Raw genomic sequence first — 27,672 nt, forward strand, 5'->3', positions numbered from 1 at the left:
CCTCATGACGAAGGCCTGTGTTGGAAACCTCTGGGATCCCAAGAAAACATTAACAATTGCATCCCAAACAATGTTCCCATTGGTGTGAAATGCAGTGAAAGAGGAGCTGTGTGGGATGATGAGGCTGTGGTATTTAACCAAAGTGTCTCAAACACAAGCCAATATTCCCTCTCCTGAACAGATGTCATTGCCCTGCCTTGGAAATAATTGCTATGCAGCTGAATCTTTTATTTGTATATTTTGGTAGGGAACAAGGATCTGCTGATGGACAGTGAGCTGGTGCTTAGGAGAAGCTTCCTCTTGTCTTTCCATGGGACGTCAAGTAAGTCATATCTCTTAAATGACCTATTTGACGCAAAGCTGAATAGCTCTTAGGTCATGTCTGCAACACAAGTTAAATCACCTATTTGAGACGAAGTTGGTGTGCTACATTTGATTCAATCAGGTGTGGTCCATTTGAAGCTAATTACCATGTGTTCATACACCCTTGGATTATAGAATCTCCTGCTATAGTAGCCCAATGTAGACATTCTGCTTAGGTGTAAACCTACAGGAGAAGATGGGGGCAAGTGTCCACCTGTACTCACAGAGGCTCCCCATGTGATTTAGAACTCTACACAACTGAGATCTAAATTGGAGCCTCCTCAGATCTGTGCCCTCCCTGAGCTGGAACCTAGAAGACACTCATTCCTGCTCAATGTGTAGGTTTTACAGCCGAGTTTTTGCTCAAGGTTTGTATGACCTCTGGGCAGAGGGTGGATGGTATACCGACAACAGCCATTGTTTAGTGTCTCCTTGGCCCAATACTGGATGTAGGCTCTCACAGCCAGTTCCGACAGAGGTGTTTCCTGGTTATGGAAGATCTATGGAGCACAGCAGCTCCTGTGCTGATGCTGCACCAAGTGTCCAGGTGGGCACAGTTGGGTCAAATCAACTCCTCAAAACACATCCACCCAGGTCTCAGTAGATCAAATTATGGGTGAGTGTGGTCTTATTATGTAGTGATCCAGCATTAAACAGCATCACACAAAGGCCAGTGAGCACAGCAGGTTCTTAATTGTTCAACAAGGCAGAGATGCCTTCATCTTCCATGGTAACTTATCACTTCCCCAGTCTCTATCTTACTCCATCCATGATCATTGAAATTAGGGTGGCATTATCTCTCTGTCCTTGCCATTGTCATGCAGCCTACCTCCATGCATCAGTACGCACCTTTCAGTGGGCATTTTGGCTGTTGAGACAGCCACTACCTCTTCTGCTTCATAAGGAGGTTGTTAGTGGTATTGGAAAAACTAGTTATGTGGCAAGTGACTCAGCCTTGTGGTTGGTGGAGGTAGACGTAGAGGTTTGGTTCTAATTCCAAATCCTTGTCTTGGCTCATTAATTCCCAAGAACCACCAGAACGTACCAGACTGCCCTCCGTAACAGCCACAAGAGCCACCCACAGAGTATCTATCGTGCCACATTTTGGTTCCATCAAGACAAGAAGGGAATCTCAGGGGACAGAGAGTCGTACAAGTGAAGTGTCTCCTCTGATTGTCATACCCCTACAGGTGTCTTCTGCAGTCTCACACCAAAATAAGAGAAATCAATATTCAAAAGGCTGAATACTACACATCTAGTGTACCAGAGGTTAAGAGCACTGGACGTAGAAAGCAGGAACTTGCACAGGAATAAGTATTATCATCCAAGCAAAGTCCCAAAGGATATTCCAGCTAAAATCTCAAGGCTGTGTGGGGCAGGAGGAAGACTGGCATGGGGCTTCTCCAAACTTTGCCTTGAGAGTAATCCGTTTCAGTTCTCCTTTTCTGAATGAGTGGGCTTTGGAGGAGGAGGACCTGTGTTGCTCATCACCAATGACATCACAGACACTACCCAATAGTCATCTTCCAAACAACTCTCATAATCGCAATGCAGAAAGAACTGCAATTTTGCAGCAACCCCACATTATGAGCCGTTAGAGGAAGCATGGTATTTTATTAACAGAATTTTATACTGCTTAACTGTAAATAAAATATCGAAGTAGTTTACCAAGAATATAAAATATACATTTAAAATGTCAATAAAAACCAATGTTAAAAACAAACTAAAATAAAAGCATAATGAAATAACACAACAGTTAAAAGTATGTTCTATAAGCCACAATTGTGGATAAAAATGCATGTTGGCTTTACAAGTTCTTTAAACCGAAGCACTCCATGGGATGGGGAACATCTGTACAGCTGCTTCACTAGTCTATGACATTGTCTTGCAACAAACTAGAGTGGAGCAGCTGCGTTCAATTTTTCTTGCAATAACTCATGGCAAAGGTTTTGTTCACACTAGCTAGTGGTTCATACCAGTTCATACCAGATAGCATCCTAGGATGGGACAGATCATCAGCTGGTTTGAACTGGTCTAATAAATATGTTCTCCATTAAATATCTGCAGCAATACCATCATCGTGTTTACACATGTTGGTCCCAAATGTTCTCAAAAGTGCTGACTTGAGCTTTTTGAGGAAATCTTCTGCCCCCACACTTGACAACTACTCCACTAACTGGAGGGTCTTGTAAGGACATCTGACAGCAACTTTCTATATTTTAGCACTCTGGCTGTGGCCAGCTGTGGGAGGATAGAGGATGGCTTCTTGGCCACACGGTGGTTTAAGGGCTTGTTGTTTCGAATGTGGTCTTCTAGACAAGAGAGAAAAGGAATTAAAGTTTACCAATGTACATAACAAGCCTCTTTAAAAAGTTGTCTCTATAATTATCTATGTACACTCGTGGGACAGGCATTGAGGAAACATCTCCTCATGAACACGTTAGCATAACCACAAGGTCCCTGTACATCCTGTTTTGTTTTTCCTCTGGCTTATTTGACTAAAAATGATTCACATTGCTACAATCTGAGAGGCAAATCAATATAGCTGTTCTGCTCCTTATTTTGTAGTTATCCAGTTCTTCATAGACTCATAGAACTATATAGTGTTTGAAGGGACCCCGAGGGTCATCTAGCCCAACCCCCTGCAATGCAGGAATCTCAACTATCCATGAAAACTTCCTTGTGGCCTATTCCCTTTGAACATGTTATACCCCTCAATTCCTACATTCCCATCATGGGTCTCATCCCACCAAGTTTCGGTAATGCCTACCAGGTCATATTTGCCATCCTGTATTAAAAGCTCCAATTCATATTGCTTGTTTCCCATACTCTGTGCATGTGTTATAAAAGTTATACAGTGCCTTTGGCTGGCCCAGTCCCCTATCTTTTGTTATTTGCATGAAATAGGGACATGGAACCTGTGGCTCTCTAGAGGCTGTTGAATTCATCATCCCTGACGATTGGCCACGCTGACTGGGACCAGCAGTGGATGGAGTAGTGGTGGCATGGAGACACTTGTCTGACCTCCCAGCAGATGAGTCGCTGCTGCTTACCAGGAGGAGGGTGAGGATCAAGGTGGTTTGGTGCAAGAGCACCAGCAGAGTCACTGCAACACTCCTATTAGCTTGTATGCACTGCGCCACCCCCCTGACACTTGCCCTTCCCTTTAAGCAGCAGCCATTCACCTGCCAGAAAGTACCTCTACCCCACTCCGCTGTCCACTACTGGATGTCATGAGACCCATGGAGACATTGCGAAAAGGGTAGTCAGATGAGGATGAGGAATGGGAAGAACACAGGGAATTGGAGGAGGCCGACCCAAGGGAAGATCCTAGCAAGTTGAGGGATGAGCACTTAGGACTGCATAGGAGATTGACCCAGGGGTGGTCCTAGTAAATTGGGAGGTGGTGATCTAGAGTCAGGGGGTCTAGTGGCCTAGCAGAAGAACAGCCTGCCTCTATGGTACTGGACACCCTATGCACCTCATCCCTCAAGGAAGACACCCAGGAATACGTCTGACAGGGAGCCAGCTATGTCACCTCCACTTTTGTCTCCAAAGAAGGAAGGGAACAGAGCTGGTTCAAGCAAACCTTGCATGTCCTGCCTGTGTGAATAGCTGTGCACACCCCACTCTCAGAGGGAGCATGTCAAGTGTTGGATCAATAGCCTAGTTGCGCCTAGTCATGTATCATAGTACTCTGTCATGCCTTACCTGTGTGTAACCTGTATACCCATGGTGGTATGTTGTACTGAATTCATCAATAGAACTTTCAAAACCTCCAGACGTGACAACAGTTCAAGTTCCGAGTTCAAGGGCAAGAGACAGGACACTGGCTGGGACCAATGGGATTTGGATCCAAACAACATTTGGAAGGTAAAAGATTTCCTAGCCTTGGTATAAAAGAATTACAAGTGTGTGACAATTAAGTATTTAAGGCAAGGCCCTCCTACAAAGTAAATATGTTCTGAAGCCTAATTTTCCAAAAAGAGATTTGCCTATGAAACCATTACATTTGACCATATGCAGAGATCGTGGGAAATGTCTTGTGACACTTGGTCATATGATATGAACATCCTCTTGCTCTGAGGATCTTTGGACACCCAGCAGTCAGTGGAAACAGTACAGGACAAACAGAAATGGATGGATTTTGCAAATAGGACTGCTAAAGGTAGGGCACTGGTTTTGATAAATTTTCTCTTTGCAGGTGGAATGATGGAAAGGTTCCTTTCAATTGGGGAATATTCACAATGTCTGGATAATTATAAGTTCAGATAAATAGCAGTGGTGATGATGACATGAAGTTCTATGGATGTGAAGGTCAAACTGAAATGATGAGATCAGATTCATTAGGCAATACAGATCAGGAAGGTTGAGTTGAGAGTTTGTGTTTACCATGTTCAGTGGAGGCAGGACCAATGGAGAACTTAACCCAAGAAGAGCCCAGATAGATCATCCCAAAGGCCCATCTGGTCCAGCATCCTATTCTCACAGTGGCCAACCAGATCCTTGAGAAGCCTGCATTCAGGGCATGAATGCAACAGCACTCTCCCCACCCCCCAATGAGTCCCAGCAACTGTCATTGACATTGGAGAAGGTGCATATCTTATCTGCCATGAACTTTTCTCATTCCTTCTTAAAGAAATCCAAGTTGGCTGCCTTTGCTACTTGCTGTACTAGCAAATTCCAGTTCAACTACTGTATGTGCTCTGTGAAGAAGTGATTCCTAACCAGTCACTTCTGTGCAGCAATGATCTCTCTATCCATTCTAGGCAGTAGGAGAGCAGATGTGGGGTTTTGTGTCTGTAGGCGTGCCTGCAATACGTTCCTGGGTGTTGTTGTTGTTTACAAGTTGGTGATTTGCGTGTGTGTGTTTTTGCACTGCCAGTTCCCAGCACAGTAGAACCCAGAGCTTTAACCGTGTGCCAATTCCACTCACGCCGTTGTGCCAAGATCCCATAGTAGGGCTGTTCAGCTTTGCAGCTCTGGTGTTGACTCAGTGCAATTCAAAGTGAAAAATGAAATCCTGAGATGAGAAGAATTAGCAAGGGACAAACAGAGGCACCCAAGAACTTGCAAGTGGCCTTATAAGCTGCAACAAGAGGCTGTTTTAGAGGATAGAGATCCTTTGACTCAGCGCTGTGGGCCATGCAAGTCCGTCCACCTCATTCCCTTGGCTGTTGTGTCCTGCTGCTGCTGCTGCTGCCACCACCGCACATTGCTGCTGGTAACTCCACTTTCAGAGATGGAGGCGGCTGAGCAGGGATTAGGAGAACAAGAGTGGCCTTTTACTCCTAGCTTTGCCCTTGGGGACAGGGGGTGTTCTGTGGTTTCTCTGCTCTGCAGTACTTAGCAGTTCCCCTCAAGTCAAATGCCTTCCTGAGAGACAACGTGGCAACTGTTCACATGGCAGCAGCAATCTGTCAGGGTTAGAAAGGGTATGCCAAGAGCGAAGCGAGAGAGCTCTCTGCTACATCTTGGATGCAGCGATACTTTTCATCTGTAGCAGCCTTCCTCCTCCCCACTCTTCAGCAGTCTGACTCAGCAAGCACTTCAGTTAAAAGCCAGTCAGCTATAACCTGCCCCCACACTACATTTTTACAATTCTGTTGTAAAGTGAGCCCCTTGCAGACTACCTTTTCGCTGGAGACTCTGACAGGATGCATTTTATATACCCTTGCTGAAGAAAAACAGAATCTTAAGTACTGAATTGGACCAAGCAGCTCTTTTTGTTCCCCATAATACTGTTGTGAGGTTTGGACAGGAGGCGGTCACCCTGCATGATGTCAGAATCCCTTATGATCCTGGAATCCTAGGTCCAGCAAGGGCTAAAATCTAATGTAGGATTCCATTGTTGAATTAGCCAAGGATTCTCATTACTATTTACGTAAGTACTGTACAGTCCTTAGTATGACAAGCGAAGTTTCTCCGTGTCAGAGGGCAAATGGATGGGCCCTTCTTCCTCACCTTGCTGGTAGTGAGAAAGACAAAAGCCACTTGTGTGAGAGAGAGCTGGAAGGAGGCTGCTGGCAGAAACCAGAGATTGATTTCTGCTTGATTTCTGCTTGAATCCAAGGCTGTGAATATGGGAGAAGCAAGAGCCCCTTGGAGTGTTAATGCTGTGATACCCTGCATCGTAGGCTCAGGTTATATATATGTGTAAATAAACCATATATCATAAAGACACTACAGTCTCCGCTGTCCCTCTTTCCAAGGAAACCAAGCCCTGAACCCCCTAGATTTCCACACTGCTTGGAGATTGGGATGGCAAACAAGACTTAATGCAACTCTCACCTTACAGCTGCCATCCCATCTGGCTTCCTGAACTGTTTCTATGCCAGCTGGTTGTTATAAGAACCGTAACTTTCAAGACCTGGAGGCTGAGCTTGCTTTTCCCCCATCCTGTTTTCTTTGGGGATCTTTATAAAGCTGCTCCAGGAGGCACTTCAGCTAAAGAGTGCTTTAAAGAAACAACCAACTAATTAAATACATCCAGGTTTAGGCCTCAAAGCTGTACGGCTGTAAGATTTTCCTTCAAGTGGCTATTAAAAGATCCTGGAGAGGAGCTATCTCATGCCTTAATCATGGGTCTTTCTTGACCCCCCTCCCAGTTCTGATGCAACAATTTCCCAGGTGGGACTCTTCAGACACCCTTTTATTGCACTTTCATGATCATATGTGCTCATGATGCTAATGGGGAGCTCACACATGAGCTTTCACTACTGTTTGCGCCTGCAAAAGTTTGGTCACGTTGCTTTATTCCCAGTCTGTGCATATCCTGTAACCTCCTGTTGGAATCCCATATTTATTATACCACAAATGTTTTTTTTTTATTTTTGTTCCACTTTTGTTGCACTATAACCCCTCCAGACAGCAATAATGTGGCAGCGTAGGGAAAGCATTGCAGAACAAACTAAAATAGAATTAACCCACCACTAAAGGCATTGCAATGTCAAGAGCCAACTACCTGGCAGCCTGTCCAAAGCTAGCAGATCCCAACAGCCCTTAATCTCATTGTTTGCAAAACAAGGCAGAGCTTGAATTACCAAAGAACAAAACTGAAAAGATGGAGCTGGTAAAGTAGGAAAGGCAATGGGCAGACCCAGACTATACCTTTAAAGCATATTCAATGCACATGTAAAGCACATGACTTCGCCCAAATAACCCTACAGTTCCCATATATCTCTGGTGAAAGCCAGAGGTAAAGTGTGGTATAGTGTGGGTCTGCCCAATGTGAGCATTTATGGGAGGATCGAGGAAGTATTGAACTCGGCTGACATGGTCTGGCACATTTCTGTTGTGTGACTGTTGGTTGCTGCTGATTATCCCCCAACTCCCCAGGACAAGAGTATGCGCAGAACTACAGCAGGAATTAGGCTGTGGCTAGAGGCTGTTGGAACAGAGTCAGAGTTCCTCTTTGAAGATCTTATCCTCTGGCTTAGAGTTTTCTTTCTGAAATAAAGCAGAACAAAAGGAACCACGTCAACATCATGATTTTTAGTGGAAAGATGAACTGGGAGTGGAGACACTTGAGATCCTGAAAGAGCACTTGGTGTCTCTCGCTGTGCATAGAACCATAGAATTATAGAGTTACCCTGAGAGCCATCTAATCCAAGCCCCTGCAATGCAGGAATCATTTGCCCACCATGGGGCTCCAACCCACAAGCCCGAGATCAAGAGTGTCATCCTCTACCAACTGAGCCACATTAATATGGGGGCTAATCTCTTATACCATTTTAGTTTTCCTACCATCACTCAAACAAGACCTCTGAAGGCAGGAAATCTCTGTTGCATATATATATTCTGCTGTAATTGTATAAAATTTTATTGTATCGCTGTATTTACCTGTTATCTGCTGGTTGCTGTAGGAAATCTGGAGTGCATATGCCTATAATGTTATACATATAATGAATATTTCATGTGATTTTTTTCATTTTTTAGCAGAACAAGGAGGTAGGAGACTCGCTTCGCATCAAGATTAAAGAGCAAGACAGGAATTAGGAGGGGGGAAATCTGTGCAGATAAACTTGGCACCGAGATATTCTGAAGATCCATTCCGTAGTGGATCTCTTTTGTCTCCACAACAGCAGCAGGCCCCATAATTCCTAAGGTTTCCTTTTTAAGGAAATGAGGCAGAGTTGCTTTTGCCAGTTCCCAAACTTTCCCCCATCATCTGGAGTCCCTGCGCCCTGACTCTTGCATGTATATTCTACCACAATTCCCCAGTTTTCCATGAGTCCAAAACCTCCTTACCCAAATCCTGGAAAAACAAAAATAAAACAACGGAACTAAACATTTCCATTGCGGGGGGGAGGGGGGAGAGGAGAGAAATCAAGCTGTGTAGCCAGAGGAGAAAACGTACAAACTGAATGTAATTGTTCACATTTGTTCCATTTGCATAATTTATTCCAATCCTATAATTTCAGATTTAAGAAATTATTTTTAGCACAGATCTCTAAATCTTTTGAGACTGCACAGCTTTTCAGAAGGAGAAATTATTCTACTTCCATGATAGACTGAGCTACACAGAGATAGTTTCTACATGGACACTTTTTCTAAGGGAAGCGATAGAGAAGATTTCACAAGCACCCAAGAGGACGTGTATTGTGACTCTGAACTGGCTCAGGGGAAGCTATGGATGGTTATGCTTGATCACTGATGCAATAGCACTGCTATGACCCACTAATAATTCAGAACTATGTTGACAGATGGGGATGCACACAGTACCTGCTATGTCAGAAATGATCTGCATTATTTAGGATGAGTTAAATGCACCTTTGCATTTAGACTTCATGATTTTAAAAACAGGCACTGGGAGGGCTGACAGTTATCAGAATCTCACCTGGTAGGGATGAGTGGGTGTAACCCTTTCCTCCCCAGGAGTAGCCCTCATGAAAATAGCCCCTTAGTAGCTGTTATTTACATTGGAAGGAAATCCTCCATAGGCACCAATAAGAGACCTTAGCATTCCAGGAAAGTGTTAAACACCTCCATTACCACCACTGGCTGTATTGGTCCTCTGTTTATTATTTAGGTGCAAAAGCATTGCTCTGAAACACTACCAGCTATGTCAGGTATAAAACTAGACATCAGATTGAAGTGGAAAAGTGGGGACAACATTTTCAGGGGGTGGGGTTGATAATCAAGCAGAAAGCTGGGATTGGTCAGCCCAGTTGTCATCCTGTGCACTCACCAATTCCTTTCTCTGTAAGAAACCATTGCAAAAACCCCTTACAGTCTCCAGGGAGACTTCATCCACGGACAGCACCTCCTGCTCCTCATCTGGTGTGTGGAATGCAGCCAGTGCAGGCAGCTGAGACTTCTTCAGGCGGAAATAAGACATAACCCTGTCATTGCCCTTTGCATGGACGTCCACTGAGATAAAAAGAATCTTCAAGGAGGCAATAGGAAAGGCGTAGAGATATTTTAGAATGCTCACACAGGCAAATGAATGTTATCACACAGATTATGAGAGCTCAGAGGAGCTCCAGTAACCTAGATATTTGCAAACTGTTGGCCTACGGGCCAGATCTCGCCCCCAAACCATGTTTTGTGGCCCATCAGACACACAGCAGTAACATCATGGAGCTGGGCTAGACATGGGGATTCAAACCTCACCAGTCAACCCAGTGGCAGGAAGTGGAGGAAATCACATCCTCTCTGCTTTTCAGATCTGAAGAGCAGAGAGGGCAGGTAACACTGAGGGTTCTGGTCTGGCCAGAGGGGTTTAGACCTTTCTGTGAAGCACCACAGTGAAGGGAATACCATTGTGTGCATCTGTAGTCAGAATCAGCTTTGGGTACTATGCACCTTGACTTGAGGAACAGTATGTGTGTATGTGTGTGTTGATGTTTTGCCTTGAGCAGCAAAATGGGCCAGCCTTGCAGTCTCTTCTAACTGAAAATAGCAAACCTGAATTAGCAGAGGGGACAGAGGAATGGGAGGCAAGGCCAATTGACAAGGGGGGTCTGGGCAATCAAAAGTGGGGAATGACCATCCTTAGGGAATCTATGATTCTATGATTCTAGGAATTTTCCCCACCTCTACCTGGAGAAGCCAGAGACTGAATCTGAGACCCTGTGCATGCAAAGCATTTGCTCGATCTCTGAGCTTCCCCACATTTGTATTTTGTATGCAAATAATAATAATAGATGGGAAAGCATGGTTTCGGGGAGGGTATGGGATGGGGAGAGTGACTCAGAGCTGTGTGTTCCCCATGTTGGATTCTAGCTAGACTATGTGGACCAGACAGTTATGAAGCTCTGTCTTTAATATGGGTTCCGCATAATAGCGCTATGGACTTTAGGCAAAGATTATTGGACCTGCTCCTGCCCAAACACCAGCCTTTGATCCTGCATGTCTCAGAAGTCTTTTCACCTATTAAAACAACATTTGTGTAGAAGATGTTTGGAACTGAAAAGCTGGGGGAAAGAATTCACATGAGATCACCTACAGGTTTCTGAAGCCCCTGGTGTTTAGGTCAGTAATTTAAACAGAAGCAACAAAGAAACCTCTTCGACATTATAAGCTCTGAAATTCTGACTCAGTGTCCTCAGCGCAGTTCACCTGGCAAGTCCGAGGGAGGGTTGTGCTGCCATTTGAAGAAAGCTCTTCAGGCATATGGAATATTCAGAGACATCAGGAGGTGGCCAATGGAACAGCAGCAGCAGTGCCATTGGCCACTCCAAGTTCTTTTCCAGAGTTGAACTGTGATTCAGATATATAATAAAAATGGAAGCTGGCCATCAGCGAAGCTGGCCATCAGTGAAGGAAATGGATCCCAAAAGTCTTTTAAAATGCATAGCATTTCTACTTTGGCAAGTGACTACTAGTATTAAACCAAAAGTTCCCCAATGAGTTTTCATGTATTCTACAAAGTTATTTTCTAATCTCATATCTCCACGACTGTTCTCCTGGGCTACATCCACACCAGACATTAAAAGCACTCTTATACCACTTGGCTTCCTCCAAAGCACCCTGGGAACTGCAATTTGTTAAGGTTACTGAGAATTGTAAAGAAACAGGTTCCTATTCCCTCCACAGAGCTGCATTTCCCAGCGTTCCCTGGGAAGAGGGATTGATTGTTAAACCACTCTGGGAATTGTAATTCTGTGTGGGGAATAGGGGTTTCCTAACAACTCTCGGCACACTTAAGAAATTACAATCCCCAGGATGCTTTGGGAGAAGCCAAGACTGTTAAAGTGGTATAATAGTGCTTTAAAGGTATAGATGTGGCCCTGATCTCCTGTTGTCACTGTCCATTCCCTTGCTGCCACCTCTGGGCTCAGTTGGCATAATTTCCTGCGCTGGGGGCCGGGGAGAACAAAGTGTGTGAAGTTATTTCTTTCTCCTTCTCCTTTTCATTGCTCACCTGCTGCTACTGAGGAGTGAGTCCTAGCAAGTGCCTGTTGATGCCAACAACTGATGTCAACCCCAGCAGCATAGCTAGTGCCTGGTGCAGGGGGGTGTCCTGTAGCCAGGGGCGGGGCAAGCTGCCCATGGGGCCAGACGAGCCTCTCCGATGCTTGGAGCCTCTCTGCCGCTTCCCCCTCAGCTGTAGGATGGCTGAGGGAGAAGCAGTAGGCAGAGGTAAGTCCCATGCTGCTATTTCAGGCAGCATGGAAGCTGCAGGTGCCTAAGCCACCACATCACTCCTAAAAAGTTTTGTGAGTCCAATTTTTTATTTTTAAACTCATTTTGTCACCCACCTGGTGATGACACCCGGTGTGGACCGCACCCCTCGCACCCTCTTCCTCCGCCACTGGTCAACCCTGCTTTAGACTGTGGTGTGCCCAAGCATAAATAACTACTTCTGTCTGGAAGGATAAAAAAACAGCAACCTTGCGCCCAAGTCACATCAGACTTACCTTCCCTTGGAAGAGAACTGCTGCTTCACGATACTTGTCCATCATCTCCGCATGCTTTGGGGATGACTTGTCAGTGAACAAGAGAAGGTGAGTCTGAATGGTACTATTAAAGATACCTACTGCAGTCTGTCAATATATCAGAGATGGAGAAATAGGTTGAATAGGGAATGTGAGATCTGAGGCACTCTTGGAGCACCAAGCCCTAAAACCTAGAACACTGAAAACGTAAGGCTAGCCCTCAGAATCATGACAATGCTCCCTCGAGTTCGTATCGAAATAACAGAGGAGAATGCAGTGGATCAAAAGCAGAGAGGCAAAGAGCAGAGGTGATTTAGATTTCAGGATGAAGTAGAGCTGGACTGAGGTGGTGCAGTTGAATCTGCACAAAGTTCAGGCAAGGCCAGCTAAGATGGTTAGTAAGCTAGGTGTTACTTGATTTGTCAGAACATTGATCAGTTTTGCTCTGATTAATCTATTTATCAACCCTCAACTGTTTTCCTCTTTGTGTCTGCGCATTGTATTTGTTAAACTGGCAAAAAAACAACAACCCACAAATTAGAAGAATTCACAGGTGTGCTCGTTTTAGAACTGCCGGATTTAGACATAGGCCAATAGATGCCTGAATTCAAGCAAAAGAAGAGGCCTCTCAACACCTTCTTCGAACAGCAAACAGGTGGATAAGTCAGTACAGGACTGTGCTATTGGCTGCAGCCCACCCCCAGCCCTCAATGGCTGCATACTGAGCTTGACACCCGCAAAAGGGAAACATAGGCAATTGGTAAGCATTTGTTATACCATGAACAATTTCTAAGGTCAAGCCACATTAACCAACATCCTCCTTTCCTATTTTTGACTTCTCCTATTTATGTTTTGTTTGTATGTTACTATAATCATTCAAAACAGTAATAAAACTTCTCTCTCTCTCTCTCTCTCTCTCTCTCTCTCTCTGTGTGTGTGTGTGTGTGTGTGTGTGTGTGTGTGTTTTAAGAGTTGCTTGTAAGAGAATATGTTTCAGGTGAGGATTTGGAAACTCGGTATTTTCTCAAAAACACAAATCCAGGACCCAAATTGATGGTGGAATTAAACATTTAGTTCCTAAGGGGGGGGGGTGCCTTTTGTTGCATTTGTGTTATTGTTTAACCTGTAAGAATAAAAGCAATTAAACATTATTTTTTAAGAAAGTCAATGTTTTTAAAAAAGACAAAAGCTTGATATTTTAAATCAAGGTCCTCTCCAGATGCAGGATGATGATGGTGGTGATGGTTTCTGTGTATTCTGCAACAGGATATTGACCTTGACACAATAACAGTGGTGGATTTATCCTCATTTTGTTTGTTTTGAGATGCATCCCCTATGCTACCACATTATTGCTGTCCAAGTGGTCATATCGCAAGAGAAGCCAAACAAAAATACACCGGAACATTTGTGGTGTTAAAAATTATGAGATTTTGGCAGGAAATTAAGGGGTGTGGAAGTGAAGCAGGGTTACCACCCTAAAACTTTCGCAAGCACAAACAGTATTGAAAGTAGGGCCTCATGTGACAGCCCTGTTATTAGCCTCATGAGCATAGAACAAGAATATATCGAGGGCGGGGGCTTGTTTGCTTGCTTGTTCGTTTGCATTTGACAAAGTTGATTCTCTACAGTTCACATTTGAGATTGCAGATCCCAGTTGTCCTTTTAATGTTCATCAGTCTTATGTCTTTGTGTTTGCCCTAAAGGTTGCTGGCTACCCTGTCCAACACAGCTTTTAAGATCTTCAGCTCAGTCCATTACCTCTTTAACGGGAAGGATGCCCAACTAAGTTCAACGGGACTTACTCCCAGCATGCGAGAATGCAGCCTTCACTGCTCCATTTCCATGTATTTTCTTTACCACTCTGCATGTACACTTTTTAATCACCATGGAATTCTATATTTCCTATTTTTAAAAAAACATATGTGAGTCTTTATTCTAAACGTGATATATACCACCATTTGGCTTAAGCTGCTTCTCTGAGTCAGACTGCAAACCTTAAGAAGTGAAGGATGGAAAATCCTGTGGAAGTGTTACCACTGCAATGGCAACCAAACACACACACACACACACACACACACACACACACGTATACCTTTCTGATGCTATCATTCCCATTTAGAAAAACATAGCAGAAGCCTGGAAAACATTTCAACACTGATCTGAACTGTGCTTGAAAGCCACAAGTCCAAGCAGACTGGATGCTAACAACATGGAAAGTAGACCTGGAACTCTCCATATATCACTGGGAATGATTGAGCTGCACACACTAGCCCTCTGTGAAGAGCCTCAAGTCACCTGGCACTGCCAATGGGCTCCTCGCATAGTTTCCCATCGGCGGATAATTTGTCATCTGACTTTTTCCTTCCCCTTGCACTTTCCCCCCACCCTTCTCCCACAAGCCAAACAAGGGTCTTGGACACCCTACAGCTGACCTGCCGCCTCCCTGTGCGCTACACCCAAACACAGGGAGATTGGCAGGATGGGGGGTGGGGGTTGAGACAGGCTCTGTGTCAATAAAAAGAAGGAAAGTGTGTGTGTGTGTGTGTGTGTGTGTGTGTGTGTGTGTTCCTGAATTCTGACAAGAAAAGGTCAGAGAGTGCATTTCTCGAAGAGCCTTCCAGCTCAAGAGCAGTGGGATTTGGAGCATTGTGGGAGGTCCAGCGTACTAGGCCCTGCGTCAAGCTCCCCGCTCGGTTTCTCAGTTCGCAGAAGACGGGAAGGTTGAAGGAGCAGCAGGTAGGAAATGCAAGGAAAGCTTAGGGAGAGAGACATCAGAACGTAAGGAAAGCCTGCTGGGTCAAGCCAATGGCCTACCCAGTCCAGCATCCTCTTCTCACACTGGACAGCCAGATGCTTGTAGGAAACCTGCAAGCAGGATCCAAGCAAAAGAGCCCTCTTCCCTCCTGTGGTTTCCAGCAACTGGTATTCTGAACCATTGCTGCCTCTAACTGTGGAGTCAGAGCATAGCAACAATGGCTAATAGCCATTGATAGCCATGGATTTGTCCATTCGTCTTTTAAAGCCACCCAAGTTGGTGGCCATCCCTGCCACTATTCAATTAACTCATTCTGGGGTCAAGAAAGGGGCAGTAATTTCATGGGGTTGTTCTCTCCAAAGTGAACTCGGTATTCAAATGCCTAGGTATAACTCCAGCATGATCTAGAGACGTCCTTTCTTACCATAGGGTTGTACTCGGTTACCCAGCGGAGTTCATTGATCCGAACAAAGCGACTCAGCTTGGTGGCGTCAATTCCGCTGCTGTCTTTGATTTCCAGGTCTTGCCGCTTGTTATCCACCTGAAGCGAAGCAAATAGCCTCACCGTTGTCACTCTGCCCCAGACACTGTCCCTTAAAACACTTGCAAAATCAACATCATGTGTCCTGGGAGGCAGGAAAGCCAACAGGGTCTCTGGCATAGCTGTCAACTTTTCCCTTTTCTTGCAAGGAATCCTATTCGGAACAAGGTCTCTGGGCCCAGTAAATTATTTGTATGATGCACCCAAACCTGCCCAGGATGCGGTCCTTAGCCAGATTATGGGAGTTCTACGACGTCAGCCCCCCCACCCCCCCGCCCCAAGTATTCATCTGTACAGTTAATCTCCATGCAACCCAGCTGTGAGGCAGCAATACATTATCTTTCCACTCCCACAAACACACAGTATGTATTCCTGTGTATGGTTCACTTTTGGCCTAAGATTTTCATGAGGACTATCCTACTGATTAATTTGCTCTTTCGCCATAAGCTGAAAGGTATGAGAGAAACATTTTAAAAATAAAATCAGATGTGGCTGTTATCAGTTGCATTAAATTGCCCTAGACATTAGCAATATGGGGATTAGCAAGCAAACATTTGTGGGACTTTTGGAAAAGGGATCTTAAACCAACCTAAATCTCTTTCCTTTTTGAAAATATTTGCCTGCTCACTTCATTACTTCTAAACCTAATAAACACTGGCACAGGCATGTATGGATTTCCTGGAAACATTGTGCAAGCAAGAATCCTCTCCAATAAATAGAGGAATTTTTCCAGCAGATCAAGAAAAGAAAATATTCAGGCTCCACAAATACCGTTTTTTTGGAAAAGATTCTTTGACATCTTCCTGGATCTATCTTCCTGATGGACCTCTTAATAGGCCGGCAGGCAGGAAACAAAAACCCAACAAGAAATCCCAGAGGGATAATAAGGTGTTCAATTAATGTATGGGCCCAACAAGGCAAAGCTGAATCCTTGTGATTATTTTTTAAAAGAATATTATGGATGAGATATATGGAAAGATATATGGATAGAAATCGTATACTGTCATACGCCATAAATGGAGTTGTCATTTCCAGAAACAGATCTACCAACATAGTCCTCTTTTGCTTTTCCCTAGAGCTAGTTCTTGACTCTGGTGCATTACACCACAGCTGAGAGGACTGAGGGCTGAGTCTTCTCTCACAAGCTTGAAAGGAAAACAAGAGCAGCTCCATGGAAAGTAAAGAGTGTTAGACTGGCACTAAACTAAAGTGAGCCAGAGTACATAAACCTTTGGGATGGTTCCAAGGACCACCAGAGTCAGTGGAAAGCGTCTTCATTGGGGGTTGGAATAGACTGCAGACTACTGCAAGAACATTGATCAAGTCTAATGCTTTGCATTTCCCCCCTGGTCTAGAAAAAAATCGTATGTGTGTGTGTGTGTTTTCTATTGACATACCTACAAACATATACACCCACATACACTGGGTGGTGTGACCCATCCAATCCCACTGGATTGGGCCCAGGGCTCAAGAGTCATGTTATTTTTATTGCAAAAATGATGGTATCTCAAGCTGAAGTTCTTGGAAGACAGGCAAAGTGCATAAAGGTGGGGGGGGGGTGTTAAAACAGGCTCTAACACAGATACATGCATAGAAACAGTTATTTATGAAGGGAACCAGGAACGTGTGTCTGTGGTTGTTGTTTTTAATGGCACAGTGTTTTTGAGCAAGTGCAGAGTACCTTTCCCTTTGAAAGTAGAAGCTGTTGGGATGTTTTTTAAAAGTCAATGGAAAGATGAATTTGTCATTCACAGAACCATAGGGACTGTCAAAATGGCACCAAATGCAAATTCACCCCATGCCAAAGAGAACCCTGGAAAAAACAGGGGAGGAAATGCAAATAGGTTGCACAGGCAGAAAAAAAGTAAACCTATCAAAATAACTCCAGTGCAGGGCAGATTTTACCTATGTTTCCTGGGAAATTAAGTCTGTTCTTCCATTAAGGGGGTGAAATGTGACAGAAGTTTGACAATCCCTGTTCTACTCTCATCACAATGAATGAGGCTTGTCTCACTGAAAGCAATAGGCCTTTGAATCAGGGCCAGAGCCATAAACTGCTTGTATGAGTTTGATTGGAGTACAGTAGCCATGTCAAACCAGAATTAGGTCCTTCTGCACTGAATGACATTTACTCCCAGGCAAGCGAGGAGGGATTGCAACTTAAGGCCGCAGTGCTATCCAAGCTTTTCTGGGAATAAGTCCCATTGAACACAGCTGGACTTGTTTTAATGAAGCAATAATTGTTTGATTAATTGCAGTCAGATTCATTTTCTTATGCATTTTTTCATAATTCTACAGATATTTTGTTCCGGACTCCTGCCTCAGTTCCCCACACCTCTTTTCACTTCTTCCAAATTTATTCAAGGGAAGGCAGGCTGAGAGGGAACTATATAAATTCTTCAACTTTTTTTCAAGACGATTGGCAAAGCTGTATATCTACCCTGTCAACCTAGTTTAATTTTAGCTGCATCTATTTGTTTATCTCATGTTAAGGACAAACATGAATCTAGAAGGGAGTATTTAGGTTGTCGGCCTTCCACAATCAAATGATGATGTTTATTTCCCTCACAGTACAGATCTTTGAAGAGTCTTTGGAAGAGGAACGTTATGACCAATGGAAACAGGCCAGTGAAATCTGGTTTCCATTTGTAACACCTGTTGAAATTACATACAAAGTTAATGGTGAGTCATCCTAACAAACTTGCCACATTTCATTGTACTTCATAAATTTGGGAGTGAAGGTGAGAGTATTCCATTCCAAATAGGTTACCAGCTGCCTCTAACTTGCACAACATTTTAAAATCCCAGATGAAGGCATAACCAAGTTACCTTGCCCAGCTGTGAGGAATAAGGCCACCATTATACAGTGGTACCTCGGGTTAAGAACTTAATTCGTTCTGGAGGTCTGTTCTTAACCTGAAACTGTTCTTAACCTGAGGTACTACTTTAGCTAATGGGGCCTCCCACTGCTGCCGCGCGATTTCTATTCTTATCCTGAAGCAAAGTTCTTCACCCAAGGTACTATTTTTGGGTTAGCGGAGTCTGTAACCTGAAGCGTCTGTAACCTGAAGCGTCTGTAACCCGAGGTACCACTGTAATTGGGATAAAGGGCTTTTTAGAGACTTGCTGCTGTTTAGAGAGACTTGCCTCCCTAATAAAGAAAAAGATTGGAGTGACCCATAGTCAACTTCCAGTACTAAATTGGAAGCTACAACTAACCCATCGCTCTACCCCTGAATCTAGATATGGCAAGCATCTATGCCTGCAGCGACCAAGTTCTCTTCAGCACTGGAAGCGCTAACCTGCTCTGCCCCAGGATTCAGACCCCACCCCACACAGCACACACAGCCCAGCAAGCTGCCTCCTTCCCTGATGGCTTCTGGGCTGACAAAAGACCACAACAAACCAGGATGCTACCTAGCCAAGGAAGCTGCTCCCAATATGCCTACGCAAAGTAAGCTGAAGGATTTCCTGTGCACTGCTATGAACTGCAATGTCAGGTTACCAACGGGGGCTGTGTTTGTACACCCCCTCCTGTTCCTTCTCCCACTTCTGCCAGTAAGTAAATAAGAGCATTGTTAGCTTTGCCACCTCTCCCACAGAGAGGGGAGTGGCGGGGGATACCTTCCTGACCACAGCTCATTTACTAGTGTGATTTGAATTTTGCTGTCTAGCCCTTTTGAAAGTCCCTACTGGTAAAGACTGAAGAGAGTTAGAAATCAGCAACAAAGCTCTGCCAGGCTGGCCTAGTGGCAGGAAGGGCAAGTAGCAGAGGGAGGACGAAGAGAGCATAGGCAGCCAGGTGAGAGAGAGAGAGAGAGCCAGCCTAGAAGGTAACACTAGTTGATCTGTCCCTGCCTTGGGCATTTGTTCAGGGGGGAAATGGACTTGCCATGAAGGGCCAACATAAAGCAAAAGTAAGAGTGTGCTAACTGATGGGAGTCAAGCAGTAACACTTGCAATATTTTACCAGAACTGGGCTGCAGCAGCAATAGACAGAAAGGCAAGCTATTCTTCATTCGCAAATTCCTCCTTAAGTAACTGCTTAGACTCATGGACCCCCAAGGGTCATCTAGTCCCAACCTCCTGAAATGCAGGAATCTCAGCTGAAGCATCCATGGCGGATGGCCATCCAACCTCTGCTTAAAAACCTTCAAGGAAGGAGAGTCCGCAACCTCCCGAGGGAGACCATCCTTTCTGTAGCATGTTTACCAAACTTCAGCAGCAGCAGCCTTCTTGAATAATGCTACTTCAGCTTGCAGGGAAGAGAACACTTGTTTGAATGAAACACCAACAGCACAAGAACCAAAGACGAACCCTCTAGATCAGGCCAGTGGCCCATCTAGTCCCTCAGCTTGCTCTCACAGTGGCCGCATTGTTAAGTTGCCTGTGGGAAACCAGCAAGCAGGATTCGAGCGCAAGAGTACTCTTCTGTCCTGTGCATCTCCAGCAACTAGTATTCAGAAGCATTGCTGCCTCCAGTCATGGCTTGTAGCCTTCGGCAGCCGTCTCCTCCATGAATTTGTCTAATCCTCATTAAAAGAAGCCATCCAATTGGGAGCGAGTTCCATAGTTTGACCATCAATAGAAAGCTACCATATCAGAGAAAGGGATGCATGTCCATTTTCTATGTGCAGGGTTTAAAAAAAGATATTCAGACATAATTTTATTTCATTCACCACCACCCATGGCTTACTCCAGGAAGTCCTGTACATTTTAATTAGTCTGATCCAGCTGATTCCCCTAATGGACATCATGCCCAGCAGTCACTTCCTGCTGCTCTTTTATTTGTCCCGCAGGTTCAAGTTAAGCATACGTTCGATAGCGGTGGGACAGCAGCACACCTTGGACTGTAGCCTGCCCCATGAGAGATGGAAGGGAGGTGAGCGCACCAGCTAATCATGGGTAGGCAAACTAAGGCCCAGGGGCCGAATCCGGCCCACTCGCCTTCTAAATCCGGCCCACGGATGGTCTGGGAATCAGCGTGTTTTTACATGAGCAGAATGTGTCTGGGTTATTTGCGGGGCATAGGAATTCGTTCATTCCCCCCAATATATATATATATATATATATGCAGGTTTTGGTGTCCTCGGGTGTCTTCCCGTGTAAAAGTTGGGGTGTCTAGGCGACGTTTCGACGAGGTCTCACTCGTCATCTTCAGGCTGGTGCTTTCGGCTTCTTGTTACTGGAACAGAGCTCTGTTCCAGTAACAAGAAGCCGAAAGCACCAGCCTGAAGATGACGAGTGAGACCTCGTCGAAACGTCGCCTAGACACCCCAACTTTTACACGGGAAGACACCCGAGGACACCAAAACCTGCATTCCTGTACCCGTGAAAATCTACGAAAGCATATATATATATATATATATAGTCTGGCCCCCACAAGGTTTGAGGGACAGTAGGCCAGCCCCCTGCTGAAAAAGTTTGCTGATCCCTAAGCTAACTTATTCCCTCTGAGGGTCTTCATCACTATGGCTACCTCTCATGCATAGCCCCAATCTGGTGTGAGTCGGGGGGGTTCTCAGAGTGACCGCTCCCCACTTAAAACGGGGGGCGCCCTTTGCGTGGACGCGTGCAGCCCTGGATCTGGAGTGGCCCCATCAGCATAGGCTTTGCCTTCCCTCAGGGGGATACCTGGAGGTCCCCGCCTACCCCAGTGAGTTGTCCAATCCCACCTGGGGGAAGCGTTGCCAGGGAAACCAGGCCAGGTAGGGGGAGGGATTACCTGCCCACACAATAGAGGGTGGATCCTACCTGGTAATCCTCACTTGGCTCCAGAGCTTCTCCCACCCTACCCACCCTCAGTTAATGTCTTCTTTTGCAGGTTAACTTTTCTTCATAGGTTTTGCAGATTAACCTTTCTCCACAGGTATGCGGGCGCTGCTACGATAAGGTCGCTGTTAAAGGGCCGGGAAGGAATTTCCCTGCATTGGCAGGTTTCACCTTTCCCGTAGCAAAACATCACAACTTTGGCGGTATCAGGCCTTGGGCGGAATCCTTTAGTCCATCTTCCTCTTTGCGGCGGCGATACCAGGGTTCCCCGTTAAAGGGGTTTTTGAAGGGAGGCTTTGGCCGTACGCCAAAAGGTCGTCATTGCTCTCACCTGCGGTGGCAGCGTAACGGGGGCGGCTATCTCTGCTTGAACATATGTTCTCCAGAGCCGGCCCATCCCCCCCACACACACACACTGGATAACCCTGATGCTCCCTAGGTCCCCGGCTGGGGACTGGGGAGGGAGAACGCCCAATGCCTGAGCCAAGGTCTACCCACATTTGAAATTTAATAAAGTTGTGGCCAATTTAATCCCATAGCACGTTGTCTAGAGTCGTTGTTCCACATGACGGGGGGGACCACTCGGGATCTGGGGACTCCGCCTGTCCACGCAATACAAATCAGACACACCACTGGCCAAGGGTCTGGAGGAGCAGGAAGGGTCCTTTGAAATGAACAATGGGCTGAAGAACCACTGGAACTGTCATAGGAGGAGCCACCACCATCTAGTCCTCAAGAACACTTGGGGTTCTCAAGGTCCAGGGCTTAGGGGGCTGAATGGCAGCAATGTAGCCTGTATCTACAGATCCAGATCCACCATGTGGCTTGTAAGGGGTCTCCTTCTAAGTAAGCAATGTCTGGAACACCTTCACTATTAGCAGCTGTGCTTAGGATGTGGTCTAGCAGGTCAGGTTTCCCTTTGGGGCTTTCCAGATGCTGGAAACAACACAGGACTTTGGCTCTTTGTTATTTCCTTTGTGGTGTTGTATCTCGCCTGAACTCTCTGTGATATTGATCTTGGACTGTTGCCTTGCCTTGGGATCATGTTTTGGTTCCGAGACTGATTTTCTAGGGTTTGTTTGGACTGCTCTGCATCTGCAGCCCTGCCCTTGCTGGTGAGGGTTTTTTTTGCTAACATACCTGCTGAGATTGGGTCCCTAGCCCTAGACCCAGAGAGCATCCATAGGAGCACGACTTAAAAATAAATACGGCAAATCCTGGATGCTTTTAATCTAAAACAGCCATTAATCTATTATTTATTTACCTATGGTTTTGCATGGCAATAATTGAAACAGTTATTGCAATGATATTTTCGGGGTAGGGGAGAATTCTAGTAGTTGACTGAAGGAGCAATTAGGATAGGAAAACAGGGGGAAATGTATCCATCAAAAAACCTAGCCTAGACTGATTGGCTGTGTCCAGACAGGGGTGTTATCTTGCACAACATGTTGCTTAGATCTGATTTTTCCATGTAAGGCTGTCCATAGACAAGCTGTTTACATTTTCTGCCTCTGATTCCTAAACCAATGACTCGTATCCACACTATGCGGCTCCACTGATCTCTTGATCCAAAGAAATCAAACTTTGCTTAAGTTCTGCACCCCTGGACCTTCTCACTGCACAGGGAAGTCAGATGCATGTGACCGTTCAATCTTAGAACAGCAAGGCAGTGGTCAAGTGTTATGTAGAGGTTCTAGTAATCGCCACAGGGCAGCTGACATGAATTTGTTTTTAATGAGACAGTCATACGTGTCTTGCCAAAGTCTACAAGTTTATGGTTACTGGGCATATGTTAATCAGGACTGCAAGCCTTTGATCTTCATTTTAGCAAAGTTGTAGCTGAACTAAAGTCCTTCCAAAATATTCCATTGGCCTTTAAAAGAAATGGAGGAGGGGTTGTTCTCTTCATGCTTTGTATGTAGAGCGTACAGATTTCATGGGCCAACATTCCTACCTAGCGCATTCCAGGTCTTTTTTGTTGCTCTTGGAAAGACTTAGCCTCTCCTTCTGAGTATAATATTGATTTCTACCAAGAGACTGTTGGAAGAAGAGAAGCCAGTTAACACACCAAGTTATAGCAGCACCTGGATCAGCGAAGGCTTCTTCATTGGGGTGAATAGAGCCCTGTTCACCAACATTAGTATGACTTAGCCACCCTCCACCTGCCTGCCTTCTTACTTATAAACAGGGGGTTAGAATTGCTTATCAGCTTCCTCCTCCTTGCCTCAGTGTTGCTTGTTGTAGAACTCAGTAAAGAGGTTAAAGACTGGAATCAGTTGGCATGGTCTGTGCTTGGTTATGGCGCCACCTGCTGTTGGCCTCCCTGCCTTCTACCCTACCGGTTCCAATGGGCATCAGCCACCACTGACCTGTTTGCTGGAAGCAGCAGAACTACAAGCGAAAAAACAAAAACCTACCATACGGAAGAGGGAGATGGTGTTTGTTGTGACATTATAATGGGAAAGAACATTAGAGGAGGTGCAGAGCCCAAACGGTACATCTTGCATATCTTGTACCATTTTAAGGAATTCTGAAAGTTCTGGTCGCTCTGGATCCTGAAAAGGAGAGGGGAAGAAAGAGAATGAAAAAAAAAACGGGGGAGGCACAACTTATTGTTCTCCTTCCTATGATGATGGCATCCAGATAAGATGGGAAGTCTTGCCCATTAGTCTGTGTGGCAACAGAGCTCACTCTTTGGACATGCAAATGGAAGTACTTAACTGGCCAGCTGAAGCCATTACCTTAACAAAGGAACTTCTTTGGCTGGTTCAACAGGTTTCTTCTTATAGATTCTAAGCTCATAAATACAGGATCACAAGTTGGAGGGGACCCATGAGTAGTCATCCAGACTACCCTGAAACACTATCAAAGCCATTTCAGTCTATAGTGTAGCTGTACCCTTAAAGAAGTAGAATGAGAGGAAAAGAGAAAGGTGGAGGTTATGGGAGGGGGAGTGGAGAAAAATAGAGCAGAAAAATGTACTAAATAAAGACTAAGAAAGCAGCTCTGTAGACAGAAATCTCTGCCTCAGATTTTCTTCAGGGCTTTGGCTTTCCACTGCAATTTAAGTGAAGGATGCTGACATCTAGTGGCTACTTGTAATCATGCAGGTTAATAATAATAATAATTATTATTATTATTATTATTATTTAATTATTTATACCCCACCCATCTGGCTGGCTTTCCCCAGCCACTCTGAGCTGCTCCCAACAGAACACTAAAAAGAGACTAAAACTTCAAACATTAAAAACTTTCCTAAACAGGTTTCTCTAGCGGCCCTTATTCTGCATGAGTCAGTATTCCATGACAAGGATTACTGGACATCCCTCAATAAATGAATATTCTGGATGACCTTCCATACTGGTCACCTGTTGCATTTAAAAGAGAATGAGCAATACATTCCTGCTACCATGGCTGCAATTATAAACCAGATGCAACTAAAGTCATGAGGCTCCTTAAATAGAGCAGGGTGCTTGGCCTTCCTTTGTGCTCTGTTGAACCTTAGGCCCCAAAACTGTAGACAGCACTTCCTCAGTGGGAGATACCACCTGTTTTTCTGTCCTTTGGAGCCAATACAGCAATCTTTATCTACTTATTGAGATTCTAAGACTGTTTCATGGGTACTTAAAGAGTAAGCATTAAAACACATTAAATATCTCTCTCTGCCACCATCAAAAAAGGATGTCAAGGTGTTAGTGAACCACACATAGCTGTTTGTTTTCTGACCCATTCCGTCCCAGCCCTCCTTGCATCTTTAGACAGACTCTCAGTATAAAACGAGGTAGCACTCAGAGACTGGAAATGCACAACTTAACAAATATTTTAAGATAATTTTGCTCTGCATCCTTTCTACATCTCACATAACAGTGACAGTTGGCTCTTTGAAACTGTCTTCAATCAAGTTAAAATTCTCAGAGATTGAAACTGAGATTGAAACAAAGTTTACAGCTAATGTGGTTCAATTGGGGAAAAGGAGTTGGGTTGAAAATAACAGGGGTAGAAGAGAGAGACCTCATATTAAACAAAGGCCTCTTCATCATTTTATTATTATTGTTGAGCAGCTGGTTCTAGAGTGGAAGCAGAAGTGTGGACTGAAAACACATCGGTAAGTTCAAACTGAGGAAGAAAGCGCTTTTGAGTATTCAGTGATTAATCAACTGGGCTTTAGCTGGACGAACCAAATTCCAAGCCTTTGAAAACTTGGCTTCACATTTGTACAGTGTGTTTATAGAGACAGTGATATTTTTTTAACAATAGCAGTGCAATGTTCTGTTGAAGTACAGCTCAATGTTTAGTAAGTCCATTGAACTACTGCTAGGATTGTTGTTTGTCCTACTTTACAGAGAACAGTCCTCCATTTGAAGGAGCCTGCTATTTGTACACATTTTATTTGAGTCTTGGCGGTGGTTTGTTTTGCTGGGACTCTTCTGGCAGAGAAGCAGCACCGGCATCAGTGCTGATTTCCGGTGCAATCGCGTCAATTTCCGGTGAGATCATGCAACACTTGGAGAGTAAGCTCTCACTGGAAATTGGCGCAATCCCACCAGAAATCAGTGGCAGAAGCAGCAGGACAATTGGTGCAGGGCAACAGCGGCAGCACTTCTTGCTGTGACAAAACAGGAAACGCCACCCCTGTTTGGCAGTGACATTCCTCCCATTAGCACTGGACAACTGCCATTTTAAATTTCCCACAATGTTCCAGTGTCAATATATCAGGTGTTCTATAGCGTGTGGGGGGATATAATAGTAGTAGCTTGTAGCTGCCTGGTGAGGAGGAGCCATGACAAACATTGATCCTTACTGGGTCATTTGGGCCCTGGAAGCTGCCAGAGGATTTCAAGTACTGATGCTGGCCATAAATGTGAGAAATGGCCTTCAGAAAACACACCGAGAACTGAGGAGGGAGAAAACTATGTACTCAAGATTATTTTGCGATCAATGTGCTTTTGGGTGTGGGTGGCGCTGTGGTCTAAACCACAGAGCCTAGGGCTTGCTGATTGGAAGGTTAGCAGTTCGAATCCCCGTGACGGGGTGAGCTCCCATTGCTCAGTCCCAGCTCCTGCCCACCTAGCAGTTCAAAAGCACGTCAAGTGCAAGTAGATAAATAGGTACCACTCCAGCAGGAAGGTAAACGGTGTTTCCGTGCGCTGCTCTGGTTCGCCAGAAGTGGCTTAGTCATGCTGGCCACATGACCCAGAAGCTGTCTGCAGACAAATGCCAGCTCCCTCGGCCTATAGAGCGAGTGCGCAACCCCAGAGTTGTCCGCGACTGGACCTAACGGTCAGGGGTACCTTTACCTTTATGCTTTTGGAACTTGGATTGCGTGCTCACACAACAGCCACAATCTCCTTCCTGAACCAGGCAGCATTAAGGTGTTGTATTGTCCTCCTATAACACCATCACTGCTCACAAAAGTCCAACTACTTATGCTGACAAAATTTTAACAACCATAGATGGGAGCAACTATTTTTTACATGGTCCTCCACATAATACAGGGTTGTAAGGAGGTTGTGCTAGAGTGCCCAGCATGAAAGGCCTGTCTAGTTTGTTTACAGCCACAGAGTCATCTCAACAAACCTGGAAGAATCCAACGACAACCACCTCAGCTGCACTGACAAATGCGGCCGCGGCTGCAACATCATCCAACTGTACTGGTTTTCTCGCATCTTCAGGGGTACCTAAGTGGAGGAAGGTATAGCCAGCCTCTTTTCACAGCCACGTGAATGCACACACTGTACTCAACCCCTCTTTGAATGTTTTTATCAGATTTCACAGACAGAAGCGATGAGCCTTCATGGCTGCCTTCAGAACGCTTCCCACATTCTCACTTGGGAGTAGCAGTTCCTCAGCTAGAATGGCTGCTTCAATCCCTCCTACTCTATGTGCCAATCCCCACAGCCTCACCACCTCTTTGGAATTCAAGCCATTCCTCCCTTACCTTTGGGTGCTGGCTCCTTCTCAGCACATCCCAACATGAAGACACAACTGAGAAGGGACGTAAGGAACCACTGCTGCAAGAGAGAGGTTTTCATTGCCTTGCCTCGTTTCTCTCCTTGCCACGAGCCCTGCTTCGAGCCAGACATCGGAAAGGTGACTTGCCATCTGTCCCCGAATCTGATGTGGCAACACCTAAAGCTGTGGGAGTGAAACACCTGGGAATGTTCAGGTCTGTTATTTCCCAAGATAAGAGACTTCAGGGACAGGAGGCTCCCAGAGGTTTCCTTTTGCAAGTGTTCTGTTCCTCACTTTGTTGGCAATAGGACTCCCTTTTTCATAGTGGTCTAGGCACAGCGAAGATAACAAAGAAAGACCTTATTTATTACAATCAGTGCCTTGTCTCCCACTTATTCTGCAACCAG

At 45.1% G+C, this 27,672-nt stretch overlaps 1 protein-coding gene and 1 long non-coding RNA gene across 4 annotated transcripts; one reads left to right on the plus strand and one right to left on the minus strand.

Moving 5' to 3' along the window:
• Positions 1–588: 588 nt before the first annotated feature.
• LOC309351234 lies at positions 589–8,653 on the plus strand. Of its 2 annotated transcripts, none has more exons than XR_014160758.1 (3): positions 589–731; positions 4,146–4,236; positions 8,302–8,653. It is a non-coding gene; the product is annotated as an uncharacterized lncRNA (long non-coding RNA). The 2 variants fall into 2 exon arrangements; XR_014160759.1 differs by having other exon boundaries at positions 590–731; positions 4,128–4,236.
• ERP27 (endoplasmic reticulum protein 27) lies at positions 6,974–27,575 on the minus strand. 2 transcript variants are annotated; one of them, XM_081878642.1, is made up of 7 exons: positions 27,252–27,575; positions 26,891–26,991; positions 23,731–23,868; positions 15,425–15,541; positions 12,228–12,353; positions 9,554–9,751; positions 6,974–7,812 (listed from the first exon to the last, which is right to left on the minus strand). In XM_081878642.1, exons 1-7 carry the CDS (start codon positions 27,394–27,396, stop codon positions 7,765–7,767), a joined length of 873 nt encoding a protein of 290 aa, XP_081734768.1. In that variant the 5' UTR covers positions 27,397–27,575; the 3' UTR covers positions 6,974–7,764. The 2 variants fall into 2 exon arrangements, with proteins under 2 accessions (XP_081734768.1, XP_081734769.1); XM_081878643.1 differs by lacking the exon at positions 23,731–23,868.
• Between the last annotated feature and the right edge of the window lie 97 nt (positions 27,576–27,672).

This window comes from Podarcis erhardii (genome assembly GCF_964252035.2).
Source record: "Podarcis erhardii genome assembly, chromosome: 10".
Taxonomy (NCBI): domain Eukaryota; kingdom Metazoa; phylum Chordata; class Lepidosauria; order Squamata; family Lacertidae; genus Podarcis; species Podarcis erhardii.